This window comes from Pungitius pungitius, chromosome 16, assembly GCF_949316345.1.
Source record: "Pungitius pungitius chromosome 16, fPunPun2.1, whole genome shotgun sequence".
In the NCBI taxonomy this organism is placed as follows: domain Eukaryota; kingdom Metazoa; phylum Chordata; class Actinopteri; order Perciformes; family Gasterosteidae; genus Pungitius; species Pungitius pungitius.
This window is the reverse complement of record NC_084915.1, coordinates 11682527-11708153: the sequence shown is the minus strand read 5'-3', so window position 1 is coordinate 11708153 and position 25627 is coordinate 11682527. Positions and strand designations below refer to the sequence as shown.

Genomic DNA, 25627 nt, shown 5'->3' with positions numbered 1-25627 from the left:
CGGGGGAACAGGGTTGGTCGTAACACTTTGTTCTTTTATTTAGAATGCTCAAACAAATCATTTAAAATAAATGTTTTATTCAATTTCAACAACCAAGCAAATCTAGACATGATCATGTCTTTCTTTTGATTTTGTTTTATTGTTATTTAATAATATTTTACTCATTCTTACGTCTGTCGCTCGATTTTGTCACCATTAAAAAAAACATGTTGAAACTAAATTAACAACCACATGTAATTGATTGGCAGAACAAATCGAAAATAGAGTTCATCTTATTATAATATAATATTAACCAATTAATTACTCCTAAAATGATCCTGTACGTGACCTCTGACCCAAGTTCTTGTAGGTTCTTCCAACATTTCTTCTACAGCGCACTTTGGGGAGGAGATATACGGATCTGCAGCTAACCAGTTATCCCATGACGACCTGCTTCTTGGTGCATTGAGTGTGTAGAAATGACTACTTGGGCTAAACCTGTCTTTCGTTGAATAATCAAACACATTATTTTTACTGTATTGCATATGGGTTTGCGTCATATTTTGAAATATTACATTTATTTTTTTTCTGTAAAAAATATCAATTTTTGGATTGAGCGTAGCCCTGGTCATCTCCGATACTTTGGGTTGGGATTAGGTAGCAGATGGATTGGCAGCGGCTCTGTCCACCGGTCCTGATGAGGGAGAATAATCTTCAGGTTACAGGGCAGATGCCAGATTATCTCTCCCTGCAGAGAAAGCAAGGGCTTTGTCTGTATTCCCATCTTCAATAACGACAACAGCACATAGTACACAGTAGTGATGTGCTTTAACATCCATATGAACATGTTTAATCATTTTTGTGGACCTGACTAAGCGCTGTATTTTTATTGTTGTTATTGGAGTAGCAGAATCTACATGTATGCCACGAAGCAATATTTATTCACTGCTGGATTTCTGAAACTTGTCAACTACTGTTGTTTGATATTGTGACATTTGAAAAAGGCAAAGATTCCAGTTGCCCATCATCTCACGTCCTTGCATCCAGCAAATTTGCTCTTACGTCAGAACTGACATTTGTTTATCACAATGTTTGTGAACTATCAAAACTGGCAGATAAAAGTGAGTTGAAAGAAACTTCAACTTGACAAACAGCCAATGATTTAATGATCACAAACAGAACATTGAACTAAAACAAATTAATTTTAAAACAGAATTTCCCAACATTATTGGTCCATTCTGGTTAACCAAATGGAATTTCAAAGACACGTTGTCCTACTTGACTGTATATATTTATGTATAAACTTCCTTTTAAAGTGTTAAGGCTAATTTCAGAATATTTGTTTAGTTATCTGTCAAACTAATTGTGTCCTTTATTTAATCTTTTAAAACACAGGGAATCCAACAAAAAAACTATTTATTTAGGACAGCATAACCTCTTCAGGCCATGAAGGCCAAAGGTGGTTTCTCTCTGTATCAGTGTGGTAGAGGAAGGAAAAGAGGTCCTCGACCCGAGTAATGTGTGTAAAATTAAAAATATTCAGCACGGTCACACAGCTAAATTTAGAAAATTTATTTTAAACATAGGAATGATAATACTCCACAGTTTTATGTACGAACACAGTTTTAAAAATACAAAGGGAGGAGTTTAAAAAGGGGTTCTCACAGGATTTGCCTCCAAGGCCAGGTGATTGTGTCTCACAGTCTTAATGTGTCCATAACGGCCACCATCATCCAGAAAACTAAAACTCTAAGAAACCAGCATCGTAGTTAAAAAGACAATAATAAGAACATCCAAAGTGTATTATTTTACCAAATTACCAAAAAACTGACTAAGATTAGCTCTGAGACTCCCTCACTCACAGTTAAGTATTAAGTGCATGTTCAATACATCCATTTAGGTGTGCATGAAGGTGTTGCGCCCTGCAGTCAGGCCGTTGTTGTGATAAATGAAACAGCACAGCCTGGTGGACAAGGGAAGAAATGCAGGAGGGGAAAGCGTAAATACAGTAATAATCATCATGGAGGCAAAGTCTCAGCCGGCTTGTCCGTGGTTGTGATGCTTCTTGGCATGACAAAGGGTCAAAGCAGCTGGAGAGAGAGAGAAAGAATGATGTCTGGATCGGTCAGAGGATGACAAGTCAACTGTATGGTTGACCTTTTCTGTGGAGTTACAGTAGTCACTAACATGGCTGTATTGAGTAGAACAGGATTGTTGGCAGAATTATTCTGCTATTTTAAGGAATGGCATGTATAAGGTTATTGGGCATGATGAGACCATGGCCTCTGGGGGGAGACTGGACCCAATATATTAATGAATTTTTATTATTTAACTAAATAACTATGGCATAGTATATGAGGAACAGAACTTGAGACTGGGTATTTATGTGAAGGGCACAAGCTGATGGTTCTGTTTCTGGCACTAAACGCACATCAAGTGGTTTGTAACACTGGGCAGCGGAGTGTGGTGTAAACATAAAATAATTAGAGTAAAAGGCATTAATTAAATAAAGAATTGGTAGACTGGCTTGTAAAAGGCCAGCTTCAAAACGTCAAAAAGCACACCTTTGTACTCCTGACGATGCACCAATGTGCAGCTGATATTAAGTTAAAACAATAAAAATGCACAATAAAGCTAGTTACACAGCAGTCATTAAGCCCAAAAACCCTGAAGAGAAGTTCAGTGACACACAGCCCTTGAGTGTTAATACAAATGCAGTTTTTGTGTCAAAAAAATATAACACCCACATTCCTGTGTTAAAAAATAGACATTTTAGCCACAACAGAGTCCGGTGGTGATGTCTCGTCAGTACAGCGTGTGCCGCTGTGTACTTTATGCACCGACAGTCTACGTACAGTTGCTTGTGCGCTGGCGTGCACATGCAGTGCTGCTGTGTTCATATACAATTCTGCAGGTGTGTGTGTGTGTGTGTGGGTGTAGATCTCAAACCGTGTGTTCTTTGGACATCATCCTTAAGGAAGGAGTTCGGGGGATGAGAGTACATTTGACTTCTCCTTACTCTCCGTACTTTAGGATTGTCAGGGCAAAGGAGATGCAGGTTAGAGGGGAAGAGGAAGGTCGTTGAGTGACACAGGGAGAACTGGCAGATGATGAATACCATCTATACCCGAATACCTCCAAATTCTACTCATTTTAAAGCTTGGGACTAATCTCCCCTTCACGTTCCTGCCCTCCTACTTCGTCTCCTTCGATTCTCGAATCAGAAAACGTCACTTTTGCACCCGTTAGCGAAGTTGTCCCGCCGCACCCAGATGACATCACGGCTCTTATTCGTGGCCCCCTCCGCGACGCACTGCTTCAGGGGGCCGAGCTTTACAGTCGGGGTGGCACAGCGAGACAGCGAGACGCCACGAGACCCTGAGCCCACTCGGTCAACTTCCTCCTCCTCCTCCGGCGCCGCCGCCTCGCTTCCGCGCTCCGCCCTCCCGTTGAGGCGGTGGCCCCTGGCCCCGTTCACCCGAAGGTCGAGTCCCTCCATCCTCCTCTCCAGGCGGTCCGGCTCCGCCGAAGCGGCTCGGACCGACTTGCAGTACTCGTCGTCGTCGCTCAGGATGTCCGTCTCCTTCAGCTGCCCCGCGCCGACGCCCTCGGCCCCTTCTTCGTAGCGGCCCAGGTCAAACTGTTCCTCCACCCAGCGGTCCGTGTCCTCCCCTTGGGGTTTGTTCGATTGAGGGAGAGCGTGCCGCGACAGAGGCGGCGGGTAAGAGGACTGGCGGGAGGGGTCCGAATCGTTGCCGTTGTTGTTGTTGCCGTGGTAGACCAGGTCGGTGTCGATGGTGAAGCGGTTCCTCGCCTGTTTTTTGCGGGGCAGCCTGCGTGATGGAGCTGATGCTGAGAGAAAAAAAGAAGAAAAAAAAGGATTACAAAAAAAGTCTTGATAATGTCATATAGAAACATCTTGTACTGTGACGTGGGGGGCTGTGCTCAAGCTCGGTCACCTGCTCGGTTCATGATGGGCCGCGCTCCTTTGAGGGCACACAGACGTTTGCCCCCGAACGGGACGTACCGCTGGTTGGGCGGCAGAGACTCGGTTTGAAGAAGCTGCCGACGCTGCTTTTCCCGAAGGATGGAGTGGACTGCTTTCAGGAAGTCCTTCTTACTTTCTGGAGAACTACAGAGAAAACAACAACAAAAATTAGGAATCAAAAATTGACATATTGTACAAATGTATGGGTACACTTTTTGTAAAGTTAAATGATGATTATACCTGCAGCACAACTGGAAGGTTGCCTCTGGTCTTCCTTCGGATTCAGATCTCGTGTGAACGATCTCACATACCGCTGTACCCTCGGAGTCTGAACAAAAACCAAAGAGGGGAAACATTCAGTTCATTTCCGCCATGTGGCAGATTGGAACCACGCACTTGGAGAAGGTGATTTGAGGTTCATCTAGGACAGACATGTAAGCAAGCTTGCATGCATGCAGACATAATAATTGGTATCCATCCTTTTTGTTACAAAGGTTATCATTTAGTGTTGAAGAGAAGAAATAAAAAGTCATTAGAATCAACTTTTGTGGTTTGGATGAAATAATCCCTCACCTGCAAATTATCTTTTAGTGTGACCTCAATATAGAAATGCTGAATAAATGTATAACTAAAAGATATCATAGAATACTATGCTCAAGTGATAGATTAAGCAATCAGGTGGAGAAGCAATTATCTATTTCAGGCACAAGCGAGACACTATTTCCAAAGTCTAGTGTCTCCTTGTAAGGTCATACTTATCTTATACAATATTAAAAGAATTATGTCAAATGAATTAATGTATTCATTAGAAGCACCTTCTGACGTACATGCAAATACCCCACATTAGTATTCACACTAAACAAACTTTTATTCTGTTATGTGAATGACAATATGAATGAGAGCTATACTGTCAGGACAAATTTAGACCAGATAATCAAACTGTTTTGCTGATGCGATTCGATCGTACAGGTAATATATTCTAATTATGCCCAGAGCAAAAGGTTACTGTATTTGAATAGACCTACTTGCAGGGGCACGGACTTGCAGAGAGTCTGTTGCGATCATGTGACGGAAACGGAAAGGATCTTTGTCATCAATCACAGATGCTCGGTGAGTTCCACCCTGAAAAAAAAAAATAGAGGGACTAGTTGCTTATGTGATACACAACCACTGCAATACATCAAGATGACAGCGGAGGGCACAAGAGTGCAATGACAGAAAGACGCTTTAATAAACAAGACCGTCCACAACACTGAACTTGACTATAGTGTAGAAGGGGAATAGTAGAAATGCAAATATAAAGTATCTTCAGTCTGTTCAATTAACAATAACTACATTTAGTCCATTATTCCATTTTGAAAGACATTAACCTTAAATTCTTTGCAATCTCAGTGTGCCATCCAAAACAAAAAGCAATGTAAAATAAAACCACTTAAGATAAAACCCATTGTCCATATCTGGAAAATACATGCAACAACAAAGTGTGAAAGAGTGAATTCATTACACAAAATAGCAAAATAGTACTTACAATTTTTTTCCTGTGCTTGGAGCTGTCTTTGTACACAAATACAACTGCCGTTTTGAACACTAAATAAGGGCAAAGGAAAGATGGATATCATCAGGAGGGTCAGCTTTCATTCACCGCAGATATTGAAATAGACAGGTTATTCCTCAATGTAATACACTATATACTATGGCGACAGCGCGATGAAGCATGTCGGTGAACGCTTTTAGTCCAACCTTTAAGGAAAAATGGCCTCGACCTACTGGCATGCCGTTTCAGCAGCACCAAAGCGTATGGAACAAAGTCCCAACATTGCATGCACAAACCTCTGCCACTCACCTATCACTTTGCCAGGAAAAGCCCTTACACTACGTACATGAAATATGTATTGCTAAAAGTGTCTGAGCAGAGTGCAATTTAAGAGACAGGACACTTCTGGGTGTGTGAAAATGTCATGTAATCCCATTAATGAAAAGATAACGTGCAGCATTTCATGGGAAAAGTAAAAAAGAAGAATGTTTTATATATTTATGTTATATGCCCGACTGGGTTTTTCCTTTTACCAAGTCCATTTCCTCACCATCTGAAATACCACCCAGCCTGACACTCAGCATGGCAGTACCGTGTGGGATAAAGTGCGTTGTGCCTGCAAGCGTTAAGATATAGCATGCAGTGTTTCTTCTGTAGATCCAGATCTACTGTGTTTGGAAATATTAGTTTACTCATCACACAGTGTTTTTAATACAAAGCGATGAGCGCTCTGCAGATCATGTGTCTATGATCCAATTATGCAGATGTGACAGGATTTTTAATGTTCTAGAATATGTAGACTAATTGTGTGCATGATGATGCAATACTGCAGGTCATTGTTGGAAAGAATTCAATAACAAGAGTTTGATCTAAAGTCAAAAATGTGGAAGTTTTTAACATATTGTAACTATGAATTTATATCAGGTGGAGCTGATATATATATCCTTGATATTTTAGGATAATGCCATTAAAAAAGGAGACAAAACATTTAAAATAAAAAGAATCAAGCCCCCCCCAAAAATACTCTCCCGGAGAGACCATAGTAGTGCAAAAGAGTTGTTACTATATATTTTCCACAGTAAACCTCACCAAAAGCAGCCATATCACGTTCCTTTTTGCTCTTGACCAAAAAGGCTGGAGGGTTGAGCCACACCACAGTAGAATGAAGCAAAAGATCACCCATTGACAGGTCAGCCACCTGAAACAAACGGAAGTAATACAACAGATGATAAATATGAATTCATGTTATTGGATAATCCATTGGATTGAAAGAATGATGAAGAACAAAGTGGGAATGATCATGTTTACCTCTTTTTTATCTGAAGTTTGGTCATTGATGAGCTGGTCGAAAACCGCTCCGTACTCCTCATGAAGCTTTTGCATCTCATTGATGTGGCTCGCAACTTTATTCATGGCCTTCATAGCAACTGAATTGGACGAAACATTCATCTTAAAACATGATTATCACAATTCACTGATTCTTCATTAGTTATGAGTCTGCAGCTGATAATATTCATCTTCACAGCAGTTTAGTGTTAAAAAGTGACTGAATAAACCCCAGCCCCCCCCGACACTGGCTTACCGTCTAGGTGGTAGTGCTCCTCGCTGTCAGGGTGCGTGAGCGAGTAAAGCTCCTTGAGCAGCAACGGGTACTTCAGGACCCTCTGGATGGGTTTGATCAAGTAAGACTCCAGAGTGGATGAATGCTGCTGTCTCGGGTTTCTCTCGGCCAAAAAAGCCTTGAAATCTGGGTCGGTTTTCGCTGGAGGAGCAGAAATATTATATATATATATATATATTATTGATATTAGCAATTGCTAACAATGGAGCGCAAACAAATACAGGCAGCTGCATATACAATTTTAAGCCTCTGTACCAGTAAACCCTTTAATCATAATATGAAAACCTGACCCTTTGGCCCCTGAAAGCGTTTGTCAGCCTAACAACCAAATAATTGCAGAACTTGAACTCTTACCAAAATTCCTTTCAACCCAATTCCGCAAATCTCTACTGTATGCGTCACTGAGTGCTGAGACAGGTTGCAGCTTGCCCTTAATACTGCGGGCCGTGGGAAAAAACCCCCCCCTAAATTCTTGCCCTATGCGGTCACCTCGGCCATCACAGGCCACTGACCGTAGACAGTTTAAACAGGAGCAGGTGGTGGCTCTGTGCTCGATGCCAGTCACTGTGTGCATGCGCTTACCTTTAGCCAGGACCTTGGGGACCTTGGTGTGGCTGGCGCAGAAGGCGCTGTAGATCTTGAAGCGATCGGCGTAATACAGGAATGAACCTCCCAAGGAGAACAGCACTTTCTGTGGAAACACACAGGCATTAGATTCGATCGCAAAATAACTCTTGTTTTATCTTTTGACCCCTCTAGATTTTATGTGGATGAGTTATTTTTTGTTTGGGAGGACCAGAGCAGTAAGGTGTACAAACTGCATGAACACAATAAACTACAAAGGTAAACACCGGTTAATCAACAGTAGAAATGTGACAAAATGATACAAGGATTAAAAATGTAATGAACAGATTTAAGGAGATGAACGATTCCCCACCTTAAACTGCTCCACCTTTTCCAATCGGTCCAGATTAGGCACCAGTCTGATTCCATCTTCCAGTGTCTGCAGAAACTCCCCCTGGAACTCCACCATCTCCCCGAGGTTACCGAACAAAACGTCCAGCTGAAACACACGCAAAGCGTCATTATCGATACCGTCCCTCCCTCAAGAGCCCTGGCGGTGTTTCTATGTAAATATACAATTTGTTTAAAGTTTGGTATTCTATTAGATCAAGTAGAAAGGTACCTCATCCTGTGTAAGGAAGCTCTCTTTCTGCAAAGGTGTTAAGTAGCACTCTATGAGGCAGCTCAGGTCCTGAAAAACACAAGAGATATTAACAAAATGAGCGCGGGACCAATTGTTGAGAGAAGAACAGAGAAGGGCTTGTGTAAAGGAAAGGCTGGTTCATTTTATTAACATATTAAAAATGTACATGCCTATAAACAGTGATGAGAATAAGTTTTAAACAGCTTTACCATCAACCATATGTGATGGTGTGCACATCAAGTGGATACAAATATGGGGATATTGATATTGTGTGTTAAGGAGGCCTTTACTGACTTTGACGTATGTCTTCTCCGTCTCCACAAGTTCGTTGATGACCTTGCGGAGTTTGTCCGCGTGGGAGAGCTGCCTCTGGGTGGCAATGCCCGCCGCGGGCGGTAGAGCCGACACGGGGCTCGGGGAGAGGGATGACGAGGACGAAGACGAGGAGGATGACATCGGGCACTCCAGGGGATTCATGTCATGGAGACTGCGGCAGAAAGCAGTGACCTGCTCTGTGCTCTGCAGAGAAAGAGGGAATACATCTGAATGAATTCTTTAAAAAAAAGGTCATTTAAGGTCAGAGACGGCTGCTATTAAAGCACATTTCACCTGGGAGCTGCTGAAAGCAGAGAAGGGATTGAGACAGAAGCAAAAAATAAATAATGTAAAAGAGTGCAGAACAAACCCAGAAAAATGCACCATCATCATAACATGCAGTATATAAGCTTTCAAAACAGAACTCCCTGGTTATATCACATATGCCAAGCATGTGCCGACGTACCAGACCGGACCAGTAATGTTTAAGAAAAAAAACATTTATTCAGTATCATTCAACAGCAGTTTGAAAAACTGGAAAAAACTGCAACCCACACATGAAAATACAGAAAGGTTCAAGAGGTCATTGGATTGTTTCTTCGCAGGAAAATAGTAGGTGAGTCTGTTCAGAGAGTTCTCTTCACCATCTCCTTTCAGTAAAGGACTGGTACATTATGTACATGATCGAAAGGCGCTCCCTGAAATGTGGGGGAATGGATGACTCAGCTCACACCGATTGTGGATTGCATTGATGTGTACTTCCTGTAACACATGACTAATTCTTGCCTTAACCCAACTCCTCCCAAGCAAGATCAAACCATCACAAGGAGGCACAGATTAAGAAGTGGATCTCTTGTGTACAGCCGAGGTCAAAATTTGTACCTGCAGAAAAACACGAAACTGGATCGGATTTTAAGACACGATTAAATTGGATGGGATTAATGGTCCGATTGCATTGTTGCATTTGTACATCACACAAAAGTCCAACATGCGTGTGGAGAGTCGGGGGGTCAGTGAAGGTGATTAATAATTGTAATCTGTGACGACACATGCTTGGATCTTTGGACTGATCGGCAGACACGGCTAGTCGTGGCTGCTTTCACGGATTTGTGTCCCGCTGGCTGCGGCGATGACAAACACGATTTTCCACCGTGGGTTTCAAACCTGTTTTGCTAAAGTGCTGGGTCCACACACACACACAATTAGACAGACATGTCGATGCCAATTGAGTTAAGATGAGATCCTTATGCCGCTTGAACATAAAATCGACAATCACGCAAGGAACCAAATGTATATAATGCAAGTAAAGTAAGCTGCACGTAAACAGACCAATACACTGTGCTATTGAAGCTGAGTTTAATATATGTATAATTGAAGATCCTGTAAAGGGGACATATTATGAAAATTCCACTTTTTTTGTGCTTCAACGCATTCATTTGGATATCTGGCATGTCTACCGACCAAAAAAACTAAAACAAACAAAAAGACAACTCCATCGATTTGTTAGGATGTACGTCAGAAACGTCATGCTTGATTGACTGCGAATGAGCTTCTTTATCGTTCTCTAGTCACTAGGAAATGGGATTCTCTCTTACGTGGCCATGCCCCCCCCCCCTCCCTTAATCCGGACGTCTGGTCACCCAGAAGTCACCCTAGCCTCAGAATACACAAGAGCGAAATGGATTGAATTCATATTTAAAGGAAATGTTCTGGAAAGAATTGGCAAATGTCGGTTGGTGTGCGCAAACCATTTTCAATTGGACTGTTTAACCAATCTGGGCAGATACAACTCTGGACCTTGTAAGCGGGATCGGTACCATCTATCCGTCGCAGTACAGACGAGGGAGAGGGGGGAGCTGGCTCATTAGCATTTAAAGGAACCGGCACTCAAAATGGGTGCCGTGTTAAATGATCCTTGTTGTATTCTGACCAAAGGATGTCAGACATTTCATTAAGACCCCGAGGAACCATATCAACTTGTGGTAAAATGCGGGCATACGATGGGTCCTTTAAGATATGTGTTGCTTGAATATATGCTTGCACTCACACATATACACATACACATACACTCAAGGAGCAATGACATTCTAGCCATTTTCTAATCTGCAACCTATGGGCAGCATGAAATAACACAGACAATGTTGAATAAATAATCAATAGACTATAACTCAAAGGTATAAATGTAAGATAAGCAATACTCAATTGGTAAATTGCAACAAGTGATACAGTCCAATTTTTAGATTTGTGGCACAGTGATGCCTAATGACGTAATGGATAGTCGTTCCATTAAAATATGAATACGACTTTATATTATCACGTGTGAGTAGCCAAAAATATTCCATCAGTTGATAGAATGGGTTGCCATGATGGGAATTGAACCTCAACTCTCGGCCCCATCACATAATCTGGGACCTCTGCGGGATCACACACACACACACACACACACACACACACACACACACACACACACACACACACACACACACACACACACACACACACACACACACACACACACACACACACACACACACACACATGCTGACAAGGTCGGAAAAAAATAAATAAAGTTCAAGGAAAAGTCAGGTGTCCTTTTTCTGGCCAGGTAGCCTCCATTCCTCGTGCAATGCCGCTGGGAGCCAAGGGGAATGGCTTTAACAGAATCTTGTATGAGTAATGCATGAGTAATGTGGAAGATGTTGAACTGGTAAAATAATTACCACTGCTGCTGAACGAATAGCTCAAACCATATTAAATGGAACCATTTGCATTAAAAAAAAAAACAGCACCCTCATGTCACTTTATCTGAATCAGCCCCCAAAAAGTCTCCCTGTTTTAAAGCTCATCTGTCCACTCTCTTCTTACTCCGTCTCTGTCCTTGTTGCTGTAGCCACTTCTGTCCAGGTGTTCGAGAGCAGAGTCAACGCAGAGTACGAGATAAAACCAGATCAAACATCCCGTCCCCATGAGAGATGGAAGAAAAGCGGTGAGGAGAAAGCGGGCAATGGAGCCCGTCCTTCAATTAAAAACATACCCAAAATAAAAAAATGCCCCGATGCACTAAACATCTATCCCTGGATATCAAAGCAGATTGAAGTATATTTTAAAAACTGCATTTGATCCAGATGGGACTGGAACTTAAAGTGCTGTAAAGCCTAAAGCTCCATTGCCAATCAACTTGCATACCTCACCTGCTGCACCCTCGTCTTCCGAGAAAAAGTGACATTATACAATAAGGAATAACACGGTGTGTAGACTGTAGATCGAATAAGAGTCTTTGTTGAAGACACTTTGACCTCAGACATGTGAAAAAGACAACAGCTTAACAGAATATATGAACAAAACAATTAGAGGCAGGCAACAAATAGACGAAAAACAAAACCTCAGCAGAAATACCTTATCGGTTGTAGGTCCAATGCATGCATTTCCAACAGAAAGGAATTACCCTTTGACAAAATGTACTGGATCCTAGGCTCGCCCTTCATTACAGAGGGACAGGAGTACAGCATGAGGGAGGAGCGTGGAGGCAGGCACAAACCTGCTCTCACAGCCGTCGGCTGAAACCAACAACAGTGAGAGCACCAACAGTGAGAGCACCAACAGTGAGAGCCGCGGTAATCAGATTACACGGAACCTGGCGTACAGAAACCTCGCAGCCACGTGCACACTCTGTGAATTCAATCTTTGACATGTAGTATTATGTACGTGTGTAAGTAAATATACATTTTGGATGGCATGCACTCATACTCGGGGGGGCAGACGTGTGCTCGTCAATGTCAACGAGCACAGGGCAGGGGGGGGAGGGGAGGAAGGAGAGTCTTGAAGTTCAGTTTAATTTGAAATCAGGGAAACATGCAAATCCACAAATCCCCACGAGGAATGATGGGATATACGCCATGACACAGAGACAGAGGCTTTAATCATTTAATCTCAAGCAAAAGGATATTATGACACGGGTCTTTACAAACCTACAGTATGCATGAGCATTTAGGCTTTGAAGCCGTTCCTTTTTCAGACTGCAGGCTTCCTCCCACAACTTTGGGGTGAGGGAAGTGTCAAGTGCAAGATGCTTTTTTTTTACATCCCATAAAAAAGTCCACTTTTGGGCATTAATAATAGACTCAATCCTCATTGAAAAAAAAAAGAAATCATACTATACCCCTATATTACACACAGACATGTAATACAATCTAGATGACTGAATACTGAGATAATCAGTCTAGATATTCATATATTAATCTTTGACCGGATCTATTCTCAGTTCCATGCTTAAAACATTGCTGTCTTGCAGTCCTCGTGCATCTACGCAGTGCTCCCTCTAGTGGGAGGCTGTGAGACGACAGCAACAGACAAAGCTGTGAAGCCAAATAGAGGGAATCTATGCAGGGAACCCGCTGGGTCTCTATTGCATTGAGGGATCATTTATAGAAGTAACAGTTAAAAAAGAAAAATGAAATAGTTGATGTCAAAGCTAAAGATACACAAAATGTGTGTATTCTAGTCGTCAGTACCCACTAGAATAACAAACGCACTGCATACAAAGAGCAAATTAACCTGAATTATACCATCAGGAGTGAATCAAAACAAATCTTGATGGGATCTGTCCTCTCTACGGATCATCCAATGAATAATTCATTTCCCATTTCAAAGCCCCCAAAGCCAAACCAATAGAGGTTTGTAAATTATAACCAGCACTCGTCAGTGAGGCTGACTACACCTTGGAGAACATGATAATCAGTCATCTCTATTATCGCAAGCAATCACCGTTTAAATCTGCAGTTGGTTTTTCCATATCGAGGAGGTGGCTCTGCGCTTTGTCCTAAATAATGAACCTCCTTGTTTCCTCCGGGCTAGCCAGACACTCGCTCATCTCCACTAAATGATGTGAAACACTGTGCAGAATGAAGTAATTAGAATGTGGGGATAATTAAAATGGTTCCATTTTGCCTCCTTTTTTGTCCCATCTTGCCACCGTGTAGCTGCAGGCGGTGGGTGAAATGAGGCGAGACAGAATCTTCAGCACTTTGGAGGCTTTCCAAAGAGCGAGTGTGGAAACCAAACCATGGCCAAAAAAAATGGGGGCGAACCCCAAATTTAAGAATTTTTCCAAAGTTCCAATGGGACAAAAGACGAGGAGAAACAGCATTCAAAACCATCCTAGGACAGAATAATCAGAGGACAAACATAACACTGAGCTGTCAGCTGTCATACTAAAAGGACTATATATACACAACAATAAATCAAGGAACCAAGATTTTTTTTTTTAAATGGTAGGAAGAAGGGTGACAAAAAATGAGGCTTAAGACTACCTAGTCTAGTCTAGAATTTAAAAAACAATTTGTTGATGAACAACCGGCTCATTTGTATGCGGACTAAATTTGGATATACTAATTTGTCCTTCTTTAATTGCTAAAGAGAGTTTATTTTACCATTAAAATAAAATAAAAAAAACATACAACTACTGTCACCAGTGACATTGCATAATCTTTAACAACTTAAAATAATTTAACTGCCCCGTTTTTTGTATGTAAGATTTTGTATGGAGCTTGCATGCATTAGAACAGATATTAATGGATTTAAATTAAATAATTAGTTAATTAGAAGCTGCGCGGCAGTTCAAACTGTTGTAAAGTTTAAAACTGCTGGAGGTGTTCCCCACATTAAGTGAAGTCCCTCGCCCTCATTCAGCCATCACGGCGCGCCTATCCGTCCACATTCCTCTCATCCTCACATCCTGCGTCAAACGAATGATGGCACGTCGGAGTCACAGAACCACCACTGTCCAACAGGACCGGATCCGGCTCTGACCTCACCCATTAAGGTCGCCTTCGAGACTGAAGCTCACTGACACACATCCGAGACACAACGCAGTGCTGTCCCTTCCCTCCACTCCTTTCTCCCCCCACCCCCCCATGTCTGGGCCATTGTGAGAGGTACAAAAAAAAAAAAGAATGTTTCCGGTGGATTACTGGTGATCAGACATTGCCATGGTAATGGGAGTGACAACCATGACCAAGGGAGACCGGATGGGACACAGCGTGTCCCTGCAATCAATGCGCCGACCCTGATCAGACCCGACATAATCTTAATTAGACAGTAGTGCCATTCACTCACTCTCTCAATCACCTGTCTCTCCTCATCTCTGTGCTCCAGAGCGCACGCACACACACACACACACACACACACACAGTACATACTGAGCACACATCTGTTCATGTGCCAGCTTTTCATACACCACAAATAAGTCATGCAATATGTTAGATTGTTGATTGTATAAATTAAATCCAGTATTTATGTAAGAATAGGATTAGGGTTACACTATGTCATAGGTGTCCACAGATTAACTGCAAATTAACTTCAAGGTGAGTTTACTGCAAGGCGACTTCAAAGCAGAGTGTGTGTGAACCATGGTTGTGTGCGCATGTCGAGCCACTTCCATACGTGTTGCTTGTGTCAGATCTTTCAGTTTTCAAAACAGCCTTTCAAGGTTTCAAAGGTCGCAGGCATCACATGAGAACATCTCATGCGAACATCTTCCACACACACACATTTAGGATAGGACCACAGGGTTTTTGTATAATGATAATAAACACATTTGTACTGTTGGTCACTGATTTGTTATTTGCTTCTGATAGACGGATCTGAGACAAGAAACCGGGAGAAACTAACCACACTGTCAGCGAGCTCCGTGGTATCAGCACAAAAATGCAGCTAATCAGCCACTTCAAACACCAGCGTTGATCCCCAGATCTCACAAACACACACAAACTGATACCAAAACTCATGACACGGACAAGGTGTGTTAGATATGTATCAAACTGCTCTACTAATTTGCTGCTGTGTTGCAACAATGTGCCTGTTTGCCGTAGTGTGTGAGCACATCAAGTAGTGCCTTTGCATTGCGTATTCTACCTTTTGTCCAGTCCCCACGCACGTTTGGTCCTCCTGATGATCTTCAGGACTTTGCAGAGTCAGCCGAGGTCCTTCCTCTAAACTCTCATCCGGGCTCTCCACAGTCAAACCAGACACCTCATCCAGGATGTCCTCTAAAGACAGAGAGAAAAGGGCCATTTGTACATATAAACGCTGTGTTTACACAAATATACGGACATTCCCCCTCAATGCTCAGACACAACCCCTTTTGGACAATTGACCTGTTCTAATGGATTGAATTGACAACACTTCCTTTTCTGGTAGTGTTTGGGGATCCTACTGGATTCATGCACTTGTGTCATGAAAAGATCGGCTGTAAGTAAGCAACCCGAAGTGGAGTCGAAGGCCTCCTGTGCACACCTCTTAAGCATGATATCATCAATAACCTCCATATGGCAGCTGAAATGTTTTTTTACCCTTTGCACGTGGCATATCCTGCTTGATGACAGCTCCGCTGAAGGATTCTTATTAATATTCATAGTTTTCTGAGTCCCTGTACAAACAAAGCCAGTTTGTCAGCATGTGGACTGCGAGCCCCCAATTTAAAAAAAGGAATACAAATGTTGCCCTTGAACGGATGAAAAGAGCAGAGCAGAGGAAAAGCTGGCGGCTGCCTGCAGGTTAGTTATCAGACAGCATAATTAGCAGAACGCCCTGTTCAACCTCTGTTTCATTTTTTTTTTATATATTAAAAAAAAAGAAATCACCATCTGGGGTCTCTTTTTAACTCCAAAGTTTAGATGATTGATAATCGTACAAGGATTTAAACTCAAAAGGGGAAAAAATGGGGTAAAAAGGGTAATTTTCCTGTGGAAACTACATATATAATAGCCATCAGTTTCAATAGCCCTGATCTGATTGTTATGCCACGTAAAGCGTTTGACAAGACCCCCGTCCGTTAACAGGCAGAGTTTCCACTCTTGTCCCATTCACTGTTACCCGATTTGATGGCACTCGACTCGGCATCAGCCTCACGGCTCTGTGTAGGTTTACCTTGGCTCTGGGAGAAGATGTCAGTGGCGGCGTCCTGCTCCCCGTCGGAGCGCCGCGGAGGAAGGCAGCACAGCACCCGAGGGTCCAGCTGGGGCAGGGTGCTGACGCTCAAGGTCAGCGCTTGGTTTACAAACGCAGCCCTCATGTCATCCATTTGGAGGGCGGACGCGGGTTTTCCATTCAGCAGCAAAATCTCATCCCCTGCTTTTAAACCTGGTGGAAATCATAAGTGAGGAAAATCTAATTAGACAGGCTTTAATGCGAAAAGAAAAAAAAAATGACACAATTTTATCCTTTAAAGACGCGAGAAATACAGGCTGACAGAGATGAAAAGCGACATAGAGTCAGTGAAAGGCAACAACGAAGCAACATTCAACACTGTAGATTTTTCATGTTCAGAGTGCTAATGCGTATAAATGATCCGCACAAGCAAGGCTTTAGTGTCACACTCTTTAACAGCAACTCTTTGTTCTAATCACACATGTTTGAACACTAATGTCTCCCAATATACAAAAAATGCATCCCTCCATGCATATTCCCTTAAGTGAAATGTTCATCTGACATGACTGGATGTCTTTAAGAAGCATTTCTGTCCTGTCGTCACGCGTATCATCTATATGCTGCTTCACATGAATGTGATTCACAGCCTCAGTGTGTGGCTTCCTCTCTCGCTCCTCCCCTCAACCACCTGTGCCCGGCTCTGCTAATTGATTATCAGCACTCCATCAGGCCACTAATTAGCAAACAACCTCCCCGAATAAAACCTGATTGGTTGTGACAGCTGTTTAGAAGAATTTGACGGCAATCTCCTGTGTCCTCACTGCAGAGTTAAGTAAGACAAAGGGGTTGTTGTTTTTTTTTGCTCCTGTTGACGCAGTCAGGAGCATGAGCACATGTTTGCCTGCTGTCTTTTCTTAGGTCTCCTCTTCAAAACTTCTACAGTTTAACAGCGGGGCATTCTGTGCCGTGGCTTTTGTAATGCATTGAATGCCACAAACACATGCAGGAACACACAGTTAGATATATAGGCACACAAAGCACGCATTTAGCCTTAAGTTATGACCTAGTTGTCTGGGATGGGAAATGTCAGCTGTAACAGAGTCTTTATTGGACAGCGAGAGATAACCCCTCTGGCCATTTACTACTAAGTGTGTGTGTGTGTGTGTGTGTGTGTGTGTGTGTGTGTGTAGTTGGCTGGGTGAGTTACATGGATGTGCCCCTGTGTACTTCTGTAGGGGGGAAGGGGAGCAGGAATTCTAGTGAGGGAGAGAGAAAAGAGCCTTTGGGGCGCCTTGTCCAGAGATGGCCTGGTTTCTGCTTATACACTGCAGAAATTAGAGCGTGATTCCGTTCACTCCTCATTCATTCCCCTCGCTCTTCGTAAAAACGCATGCACGCGGGCTAATCCAGGCGTGCACATGGACCTACTAACGTTGTGCCCGACACACTTTATTCTGTGATTCAGCAAAATGTGCTATAATGTTACAAAAAAAAAGATGCATTATGTTGTCTGGATGCTACAAGCTTTCTTTAGCTCTACTCGCCTTTAGAGGGTGCAGCTGTATCTTCCGGCTGCTGGCAGCCTGCTAAGATAGGATCTTTTTAGATTGCTATTACACTGGAGGACACAATCTCACACTTGGGTAACCTTGGTCTGACCCCGAGGCCCAGTAGTGGGGAATTATTTGTGGGGTTATTTTCTATACATTAGTGTTGGATCTACTGAGCGACCATGTGATTTTCAGCCCTTTAGGTCTCTCTGGCTCTGTTAAAAGAAGAGGACTAAAGAAGGGGGCTGGATTCAGAGACCCCGTTGTTCGAACAGCAGTCAAAAGCAGACAAAGAAATGCTGATTTTCTTCTTTGCTTTCAGGGCAGAAGGGAATACCATGGATTTATATTTTCTATGCAATGCTTTGTTTTTTTATTTGATCGTTTATTTTTTTTATGCACATTGTGCCTTTTTTAAGATAAAATCCAGTAAATATCAGACTGACTGATATGGTTTCTAGGACCGGTGATCTCTCTTTAGACTTCCTGATGCAAGCACACGGATGGTTGACTATTTTTCCGTTGCTGCTAATGCAGAAATACTGAGGTTGGAGGCCTTTCTTGGCTGTGACTGAACTCTCTTTGGACTCGATTTCTAGGTTGATGTTGATTGACTTGTAAATCACGAAAAGGACAAGAGGTGCCAAAATGTTGATCCACCTAATTTAAAAGCAAACCCACTGCATCAGAGTAATGTGTGTGTGTGTGTGTGTGTGTGCGCAGCTTTCCCCTCTTTCTTTTAACCGGCGAGCTGAGAGCTTTCCAGACAAGGTGATCCCTTTCTTCATCTCTTCTCTACGCTGTCCAAAACCAGCAGGCTGCTCTCGTCTCTCCACGTACAACATTTGGCTCCGTTGGCTCAGTAGCTGACGCGATGCATTCTCACAAAGCTGCACTGATGAGCTTTCATGTGGGTTCAGGTGGGCCTTTTCCAGGTCAGCTGTTTGGTTGCAGAGTGTCCAGTGGAAATCCAAGAGAGAAACAATGTCCCCAGCTTTCACAAACTATTTATTTAAAAAAAGTCATGTGTACCTTTAGCAGAGGCCAGTCCCTCTGCTTTCACTTCCGTGATATGGAGCTGCTGTGTCCCCTCCTCATCTATAACTGCCACAGAAAAACCTGTGGACAATAAAACGCAGTGAAAGAGTCAGCCAGTCATTATTTTAGTCCTCTTTGAAGACATCTCCATTTGACAGTTTGCCCCGGTGACCCATAACTAGCGAGTAATTATATCCACTTAAGACAAAACTCCCTCATACTGGGTCACCCTCCCTCCCTCCCTCCCCCCTTTAGTCACTAACAGAGCATGACTCAATGAATTCTATTAAGAAAGCAATTTGATTCAAAATTAAAGACAATAGGTTGAAAAAGGAGTTTTGTCAGAGGAAAAACATACCAAATCCGATGGTGCTGGACTCTGCTTTGTCAAACCGGATCACCTTGGTAAGTTTGGGGCGAACCTCAATCTCTTTGTAGAGCTGCAAACACACAAAAATTCTATTTAATTGAGAAAAAAATGGATGGATTGCAATGTTGTTGGATGGAAAAGGTCAAGGTCACGTTATCGCGCTCAATGAAGAACGAATGGATTCATGTATTATTCAGGCTGCTTAACGAGGCAATCTCATGTGAAGGTTGCGGGGTCAAAATTCAAGTCAAGTCTGAGAAGTGAGTGGGTGCTCAGACAAGGGCTCGACCTCGCAGCGGGCCGGAGCAGAGACACAGCTGTGTGTACACCAAGCAACAGGGACAGAAGTCTGCCGCGCGTAATTCGCATCACTGCAGAGACACGATAATGTAATATAAATATATATATATATATATATATATATATATATCACAGGCGGAAGATGAAAGAGGGTGAAGAGAGTCACTGATCAAAGCAGGGAGATAAAAGATAAAAGGAGGAAAATTGAGGGAGTTGTACAAGGATTTTACTTTGAGACTTTGAGTTCACTGTGTCACCTACAAAGCACTGTCGCAAAGAGAATTCATTTTGGGGTTTACAGTGGCAGAATAATGAAGAGGTGAGGTTTTTATTCAATGAGAGTAATTGTTCATATGAATAATAGTGCAGATAATACACTCTGAATACTAATTTGCATAATTTATAGCGTATGCGATGGTGCTTCTTCTGCATCCTGGGAACGTTGTATTGCGTTGAAAATTTATATCTGTCAACCAAGTCATAAAACATGCACCAGCTTTCACCCAGATTCACCCGGAATGAAAGAAAAATTAATTAGTAATTAGGTGAAAAACAAAAATCCAAATAGAACATTGGGTCCCGGCTGAGACTGAAATAAAAAATGAAGAAGAAAAAAACTTGAATCAAACATACAGTGATATAACAGCATATTCCTTCCATTTTATGAGTTTTCATCAAGGTGCTTCAGTGTGTGATTCCTTACCAGATCAGAAATATCCTCTTCAAGTTTGGGAACATAAAAGAGTATTTGGTTGTCGATCCACATTTTCAAACGCAGGTAGTGGCTGGAGGGGTCTATTTGATGGGTCTGGGGGGGGAGACAGGAGGGCAATGAAGAAAAAACATAGACTTTATTATTCTTTCTAAAATTAGAGACATCATTCCTTAAATTATTTGTGTGATTTTCTTGGTGTGAATTGAAGCCAAATGTCTTCATTTACATTTAACACATGGATGACATTTTACACTCAACTATCCAAAAATGTACCACCATTTACCACACTAGATAGCTCATGACGTACCCTGACATACATCTGTCCAACCATGTATATAATCCACATGTATCTGCCTGCATGGACCACAAGGGCCATGAATTAGATGCTCCAGTTCCTTGTGACATTTTTATAGTATGCATGAACACAAACGCCCAAACACGTCAATCAGCTGCACCCACGTGTTTCAACAGACCCGTTAATGGAACCTATAGGTATTATTAGACATCATTATTCCAGTGCGTCTCTGGCTGTGACCAATCAGGCAGAAGAAGAGAAAAACTGAAGAAAACATGAGCAGAAGAACACTGTTGACGTATGAAATGGGTTTTTTTTTTCTGGCTATGTAGAAACACCAGACGGCCTCACATCTCGGCTCTACCCACATTTGTTTCAGAATTTAACTCAATAGGACAAGATATTTTTCCATTGTTGACTTTCACATGTCAGCTGTCAACAGTGGAAAATCTATAGTGTCATTACTCAACTCATCTGTTGACTATCATTCTGTGTTCAAAACTCCCATCCACAGAGCAGCGGGCAATTCTACGAGGCCCTTTCTTCCGGATTGCATGCGGTTGGCAAACCTGTTTAAGTGAATTATTTGCCTGCCAACCAGTTGTTGACTGTTGACCAGTTTTGCTACCGCATTTAGGCTTGTCATTATATATTTGTGCAGGCTGTAAATATCACTCTTAAATGCCGTGAATTGAAGCGCTCTGCTTTTTTCCCCCCGGCTATCAGCAGTGGCCCACCTTGCAGATGGAGCTCAGGACCTCCAGCGCTGTCTCGCCGGGCTGCACGATGGCCAAGACGGGGTGATTGTTGGGCAGACACACCCAGGAGGGAGCCAGGTAATCAGGAACCCAAATGTCGCTGTCTACGTTTTGCTGAGGAAGATTTTTCACAGAGCCCTCTTTCTCCTTCTGAAAATCCAACACATAAACACACACACGCGTAGACAGTTCATGCATCTTTGGGTCGACTTTGTGCTCGGTGAAAACAGAAGGCGTCCCTTAATTAATTCAATTTTATCAGAAAAATTAGATTCGGCTGAGTGAAGAATAATTTATCTAAAATTACAATTGCTAAAATCGGGGTGTAATCCTCATAATTCATCATCATTACCCATCTTATTCACATAAAAAACACAGATTTGCTTTGTTTGAAAAATCGGGTGGACACTGACGGTGGCCTCGGAGCAGCAGGAGATCTGATAACAAAATCTAATTCATTCGTGTCGATGAGAGCCTCTCGATACAGTTGTTGTATTGTGTGGGTATGCGTTACATATGTGTGCGCAGTCTGTTCAAAGCAGCGTCTGTGACCTTTAGACCCATCAGTCTGACCTCTGACAATCTGGCAGCCACGTCAGCCTCTTCTCCCTTGTTTGTCTCATCTATTCGACCTCACACTGTCTGTCACTGATACCTTATCTCCTCCTATCGAGTAACAGGTTTTCCACAAACTCATTTATTCTTTCATTCCTCTGTTGCAACCCCCCCCCCCCTCCCTCACATTGCCTCTCCTTCTGGTGCTCCTTTCCCCTGTATCTGCACACCATTCCATCATCTTCCTCCTCCCCATCTTATATTTGTGCCAAACAAATGTGTTGACCGTTAACAATACGGGCCGGTGGTCCCTGCTTTAATGGACTATCTGAATCTATTTTTTTAAGCTAGATGGAAATTGAGACTAAAAACTGAAGGAGCATTCTCGATGCACCATTTTTGGATTTTTTTGGATTCGGAAACAAAACACCGACCCACAAGGTTTAAAAGAAAAACACACAAATTCTCAGACAGACAACAGACTGGGGTCCCAAACAAGAGCCTCCCCCCAACTCCCTGATCTCCCCAGCCCTGCTCGACACCATCTGGCTCCCCTCCTGGCCCATGCAGGATGCCACTGCTGGAGGGCTCAGGTCCAAGGCAGCACACTAAACTATCTTTGTTTCTCTCCCCCCTTTTCTGCCATCAGTGGGATTCCCTGGAATAAACAGAGACTTAAAGCTGGGACGAGCCCATCCGATGTGAACGGTTGGAGCTGCAGTCATCTCAGTGGAGATTCTCATTTCTACTGATGCAGCATTTCCAGAAGCATGTCACTTGCTATGTGTTACTTCGCTGTCATTCCATACCCTGCCAGCTGAAGCTGGGAGTGGGTGGAAGGAAATCAATCTCTCACAGAGCCACTGGGGGCCCCCACAATCAGAGTGGGTGAGTGTTTTCTACTGAGTTCACACAGAGATCCCCCCCCCCCCCCCCTCCCCAACCCCCAACCCCCAAACCCCTGCTGCCTACCAGTTCTCATAAAATATTGAGCTTGCATGCTTGTCCTTGCACAACCCATGTGTAATTGGACATTTTTTCCTTACAGTTCATCCAAAGTTATAATTCCTTGGGATAAGGTAAATAAGGTCCTTTTGTAGCAAATGTTGGCTTAATTTGTTGAACTATCAGAAAGCTAATCTTCTGAATCTGTTCAGATTTATCCCTGCCAGTTGTAGCCAAGGATGCTAAGAGTGTTGGAATTAGCTGTTGAAAATTAAAATAACAAAATATAAATCTGTAAAAATATATTTATAAATAGTTTTTGACATGCAAAAGATGGTAGACATGAATAATAACGGCAGTATTTCTGACGCGGAATGCTTAAAAGCAAGAAAAAGGAGTTGATCCTTCAAAGTCTGGTGAAGCAAATCATTTCCTGAGTGGTGCAGGAGGAAAAATAGCTGCAGAAGACGGAAATAAACTCAAGAATCATCTGAAAACAATGAGGAAAGAAGGAATTCTGCAGCTTTTAAAGTTTTACAGTCCAACATTTCCCCTTTCGCTCTTGAGCTAGGAGGGAAGTAGACGTCTGAAAACATTAAAGCAGAAGCATGAAAATGACCTCAAGGAAATGCTCATTGATGCAGAAGGATGGAGGGATTTTGTGCTTCCTCCAGAAAAGCTACCAAAGGAAGAGCTAGAGCCCCAAAAGGATCTCAGTTATGTGAATGAAGGTGGAAAATCCAGCGAGGCTGGCCCCGGGGTCTTAAGAAGCCCGTTATCCAAGTACAAAGGTTCATCAGATACCCTGGTGATTTTTATGTAGGCTTTATGTGAGCGGCAAACAATGACAAGGATTTAGCCTACGGCTACATTTGATCTAGTTTTCTGTTGTGAATGCCAAACTACAAAAAGAAGGAGGAACATAGTGTTCAGCCCGAGGACCCTTACTATTGTATGGACATCAACAGTCACCACAATGGAAATGGTGACAATTTGGGTTAACCTTCACAAAATCTTACATCGAACATTGGTGCTCTGTATAAAAGAGCCCACGTCTATAATGTCAGAGTGGATGCAATTCTCTTATGGTCCTTAATAAGAAGTTACATTTGAGCCATGTGTGTAGTTTTGTCTGAGCTCTTACAGATTTCTCACTGGCTGAGTCTTCAAACATGCGCTCCAATGGCTTTTTCACTGGCTCCATCCCATCAACGAAGACCTGCAACCACCACGGAGAACAGGACATTGCCAATGCATCCACATACATCCAAAACATTGCAGCCATTGTATTTAGTAAAAGCAACTCTTTAAAAACATGTATCCATCCTGTAATCCCTTTTTTGTTGAGCATTTGAAATGCATACTAAAACCAAAACGTACATAAAATGTTGTTGCCGTATTACTCAAATTGCATTATTTAGTTAAAGGATAACATAACCTTTTTAACTATTACTATCTTACAGTTTTACCCCTTCAATGTCAAACATAAGCCTGTAGAATGGGTGTGTCACCATAGTCACCTGGTTGAGGGAGGGATGTCCCTTGGTCTTCCTCTTTGAGGTGGTGTCCAGGCCCCAGAGGGATGAGAAGCGGCTCCGACGTTTGCTGAAGGTTCGAGGCATGGCCTGGTTCCGCCTCCTGATGCTGCTTTCAGTGCGAGCTGACACCTGTGAACGTGATTGTTATAGAAAATTTGAGCAATGTACGACTATCTATCCAAATAGTTATTTTAACGTTGTTATTTTGTCCCATACTAAACCCACTCAAGCACTCCGTGACCCACGACACACTCAAAGAGAAACCACTCTTGGCATTTGTGGGTTGCTTCACACATGAACTGTTTGGCTGTGAGCAGCTCTGACTGACTATGTGGCACACAAGTGCATACTTTGACGCAGTGCATGTCACTTCTGAACATGCTGTACTTCAGTGTGGAGGTGTGCTTATTGGTCTCCTCTCCAGTCACTGCTCATGAGGCACAAACACTTCAAACGCAATAGGTCAAACTGCCTTCAAGACTCATCTTATATAAGTGTGTGCAAGAGGCCTTTTTTACGGACTATGCTGTTACGATGCCCATGTTGGGTATGGATAATGACAAGTATGATGTTAAAGAGACTGAAGAAAGTAATAAAAATGATGTTCCTTTTTGTGAAAGAGGAAAAGCGACAAAGTGGCAAGATCATAATTATCATTATTTAATAAACCAAGTTAGTTGTTTATTCTCTGTATTTCATTTTCCTTTTAGATCATTATATAGCAAAGCCTATAGTGCCTATTCACAGCAATATTTCACTTATGCAATAAGGACATTTAAAATGTGGGAGAAAAAAAAGGATTCTTTGGTGGAGGGTAAAAAAACATGTAGAACAACAGTGATAGTGTGAGACACAGAGGAGGAAAGCATGGAGCAAATAAGGCAGTGCTAAAAAAAGGAGGGACTAAATACAGACGGAGACAAAGGAAGTGAGGGTGTAGGCAGTAAAAGGAAGGAGGGGTCAACAGAGCAAAGTGTTAAGCCTGTTTGTGGG

The 25627-nt window shown here is 42.5% G+C and overlaps 1 protein-coding gene across 3 annotated transcripts in view; it reads right to left on the bottom strand.

Annotated features, from left to right (window-relative positions):
- Positions 1 to 1536: 1536 nt before the first annotated feature.
- tiam1a (TIAM Rac1 associated GEF 1a) overlaps positions 1537 to 25627 on the bottom strand; it is a 45291-nt gene continuing 21200 nt past the window's right edge. For 2 of the 3 annotated variants that reach the window (XM_037467095.2, XM_037467096.2), the window contains exons 10-29: positions 24617 to 24763; positions 24241 to 24315; positions 21576 to 21746; positions 20532 to 20636; positions 19517 to 19598; positions 19153 to 19239; positions 16571 to 16783; positions 15557 to 15690; positions 8624 to 8848; positions 8309 to 8377; positions 8060 to 8185; positions 7705 to 7813; positions 7084 to 7263; positions 6810 to 6928; positions 6591 to 6699; positions 5496 to 5554; positions 4993 to 5089; positions 4208 to 4295; positions 3939 to 4111; positions 1537 to 3831 (exon numbers count right to left, since the gene is read on the bottom strand). In XM_037467095.2, the coding sequence (XP_037322992.2) occupies positions 3200 to 3831; positions 3939 to 4111; positions 4208 to 4295; positions 4993 to 5089; positions 5496 to 5554; positions 6591 to 6699; positions 6810 to 6928; positions 7084 to 7263; positions 7705 to 7813; positions 8060 to 8185; positions 8309 to 8377; positions 8624 to 8848; positions 15557 to 15690; positions 16571 to 16783; positions 19153 to 19239; positions 19517 to 19598; positions 20532 to 20636; positions 21576 to 21746; positions 24241 to 24315; positions 24617 to 24763 (3000 nt within the window). In that variant the 3' untranslated portion in view covers positions 1537 to 3199. Of the gene's footprint in view, positions 3832 to 3938; positions 4112 to 4207; positions 4296 to 4992; positions 5090 to 5495; positions 5555 to 6590; positions 6700 to 6809; positions 6929 to 7083; positions 7264 to 7704; positions 7814 to 8059; positions 8186 to 8308; positions 8378 to 8623; positions 8849 to 12040; positions 12126 to 15556; positions 15691 to 16570; positions 16784 to 19152; positions 19240 to 19516; positions 19599 to 20531; positions 20637 to 21575; positions 21747 to 24240; positions 24316 to 24616; positions 24764 to 25627 lie in introns of those variants that run through there. The other variant, XM_037467100.2, reaches the window with a different exon arrangement.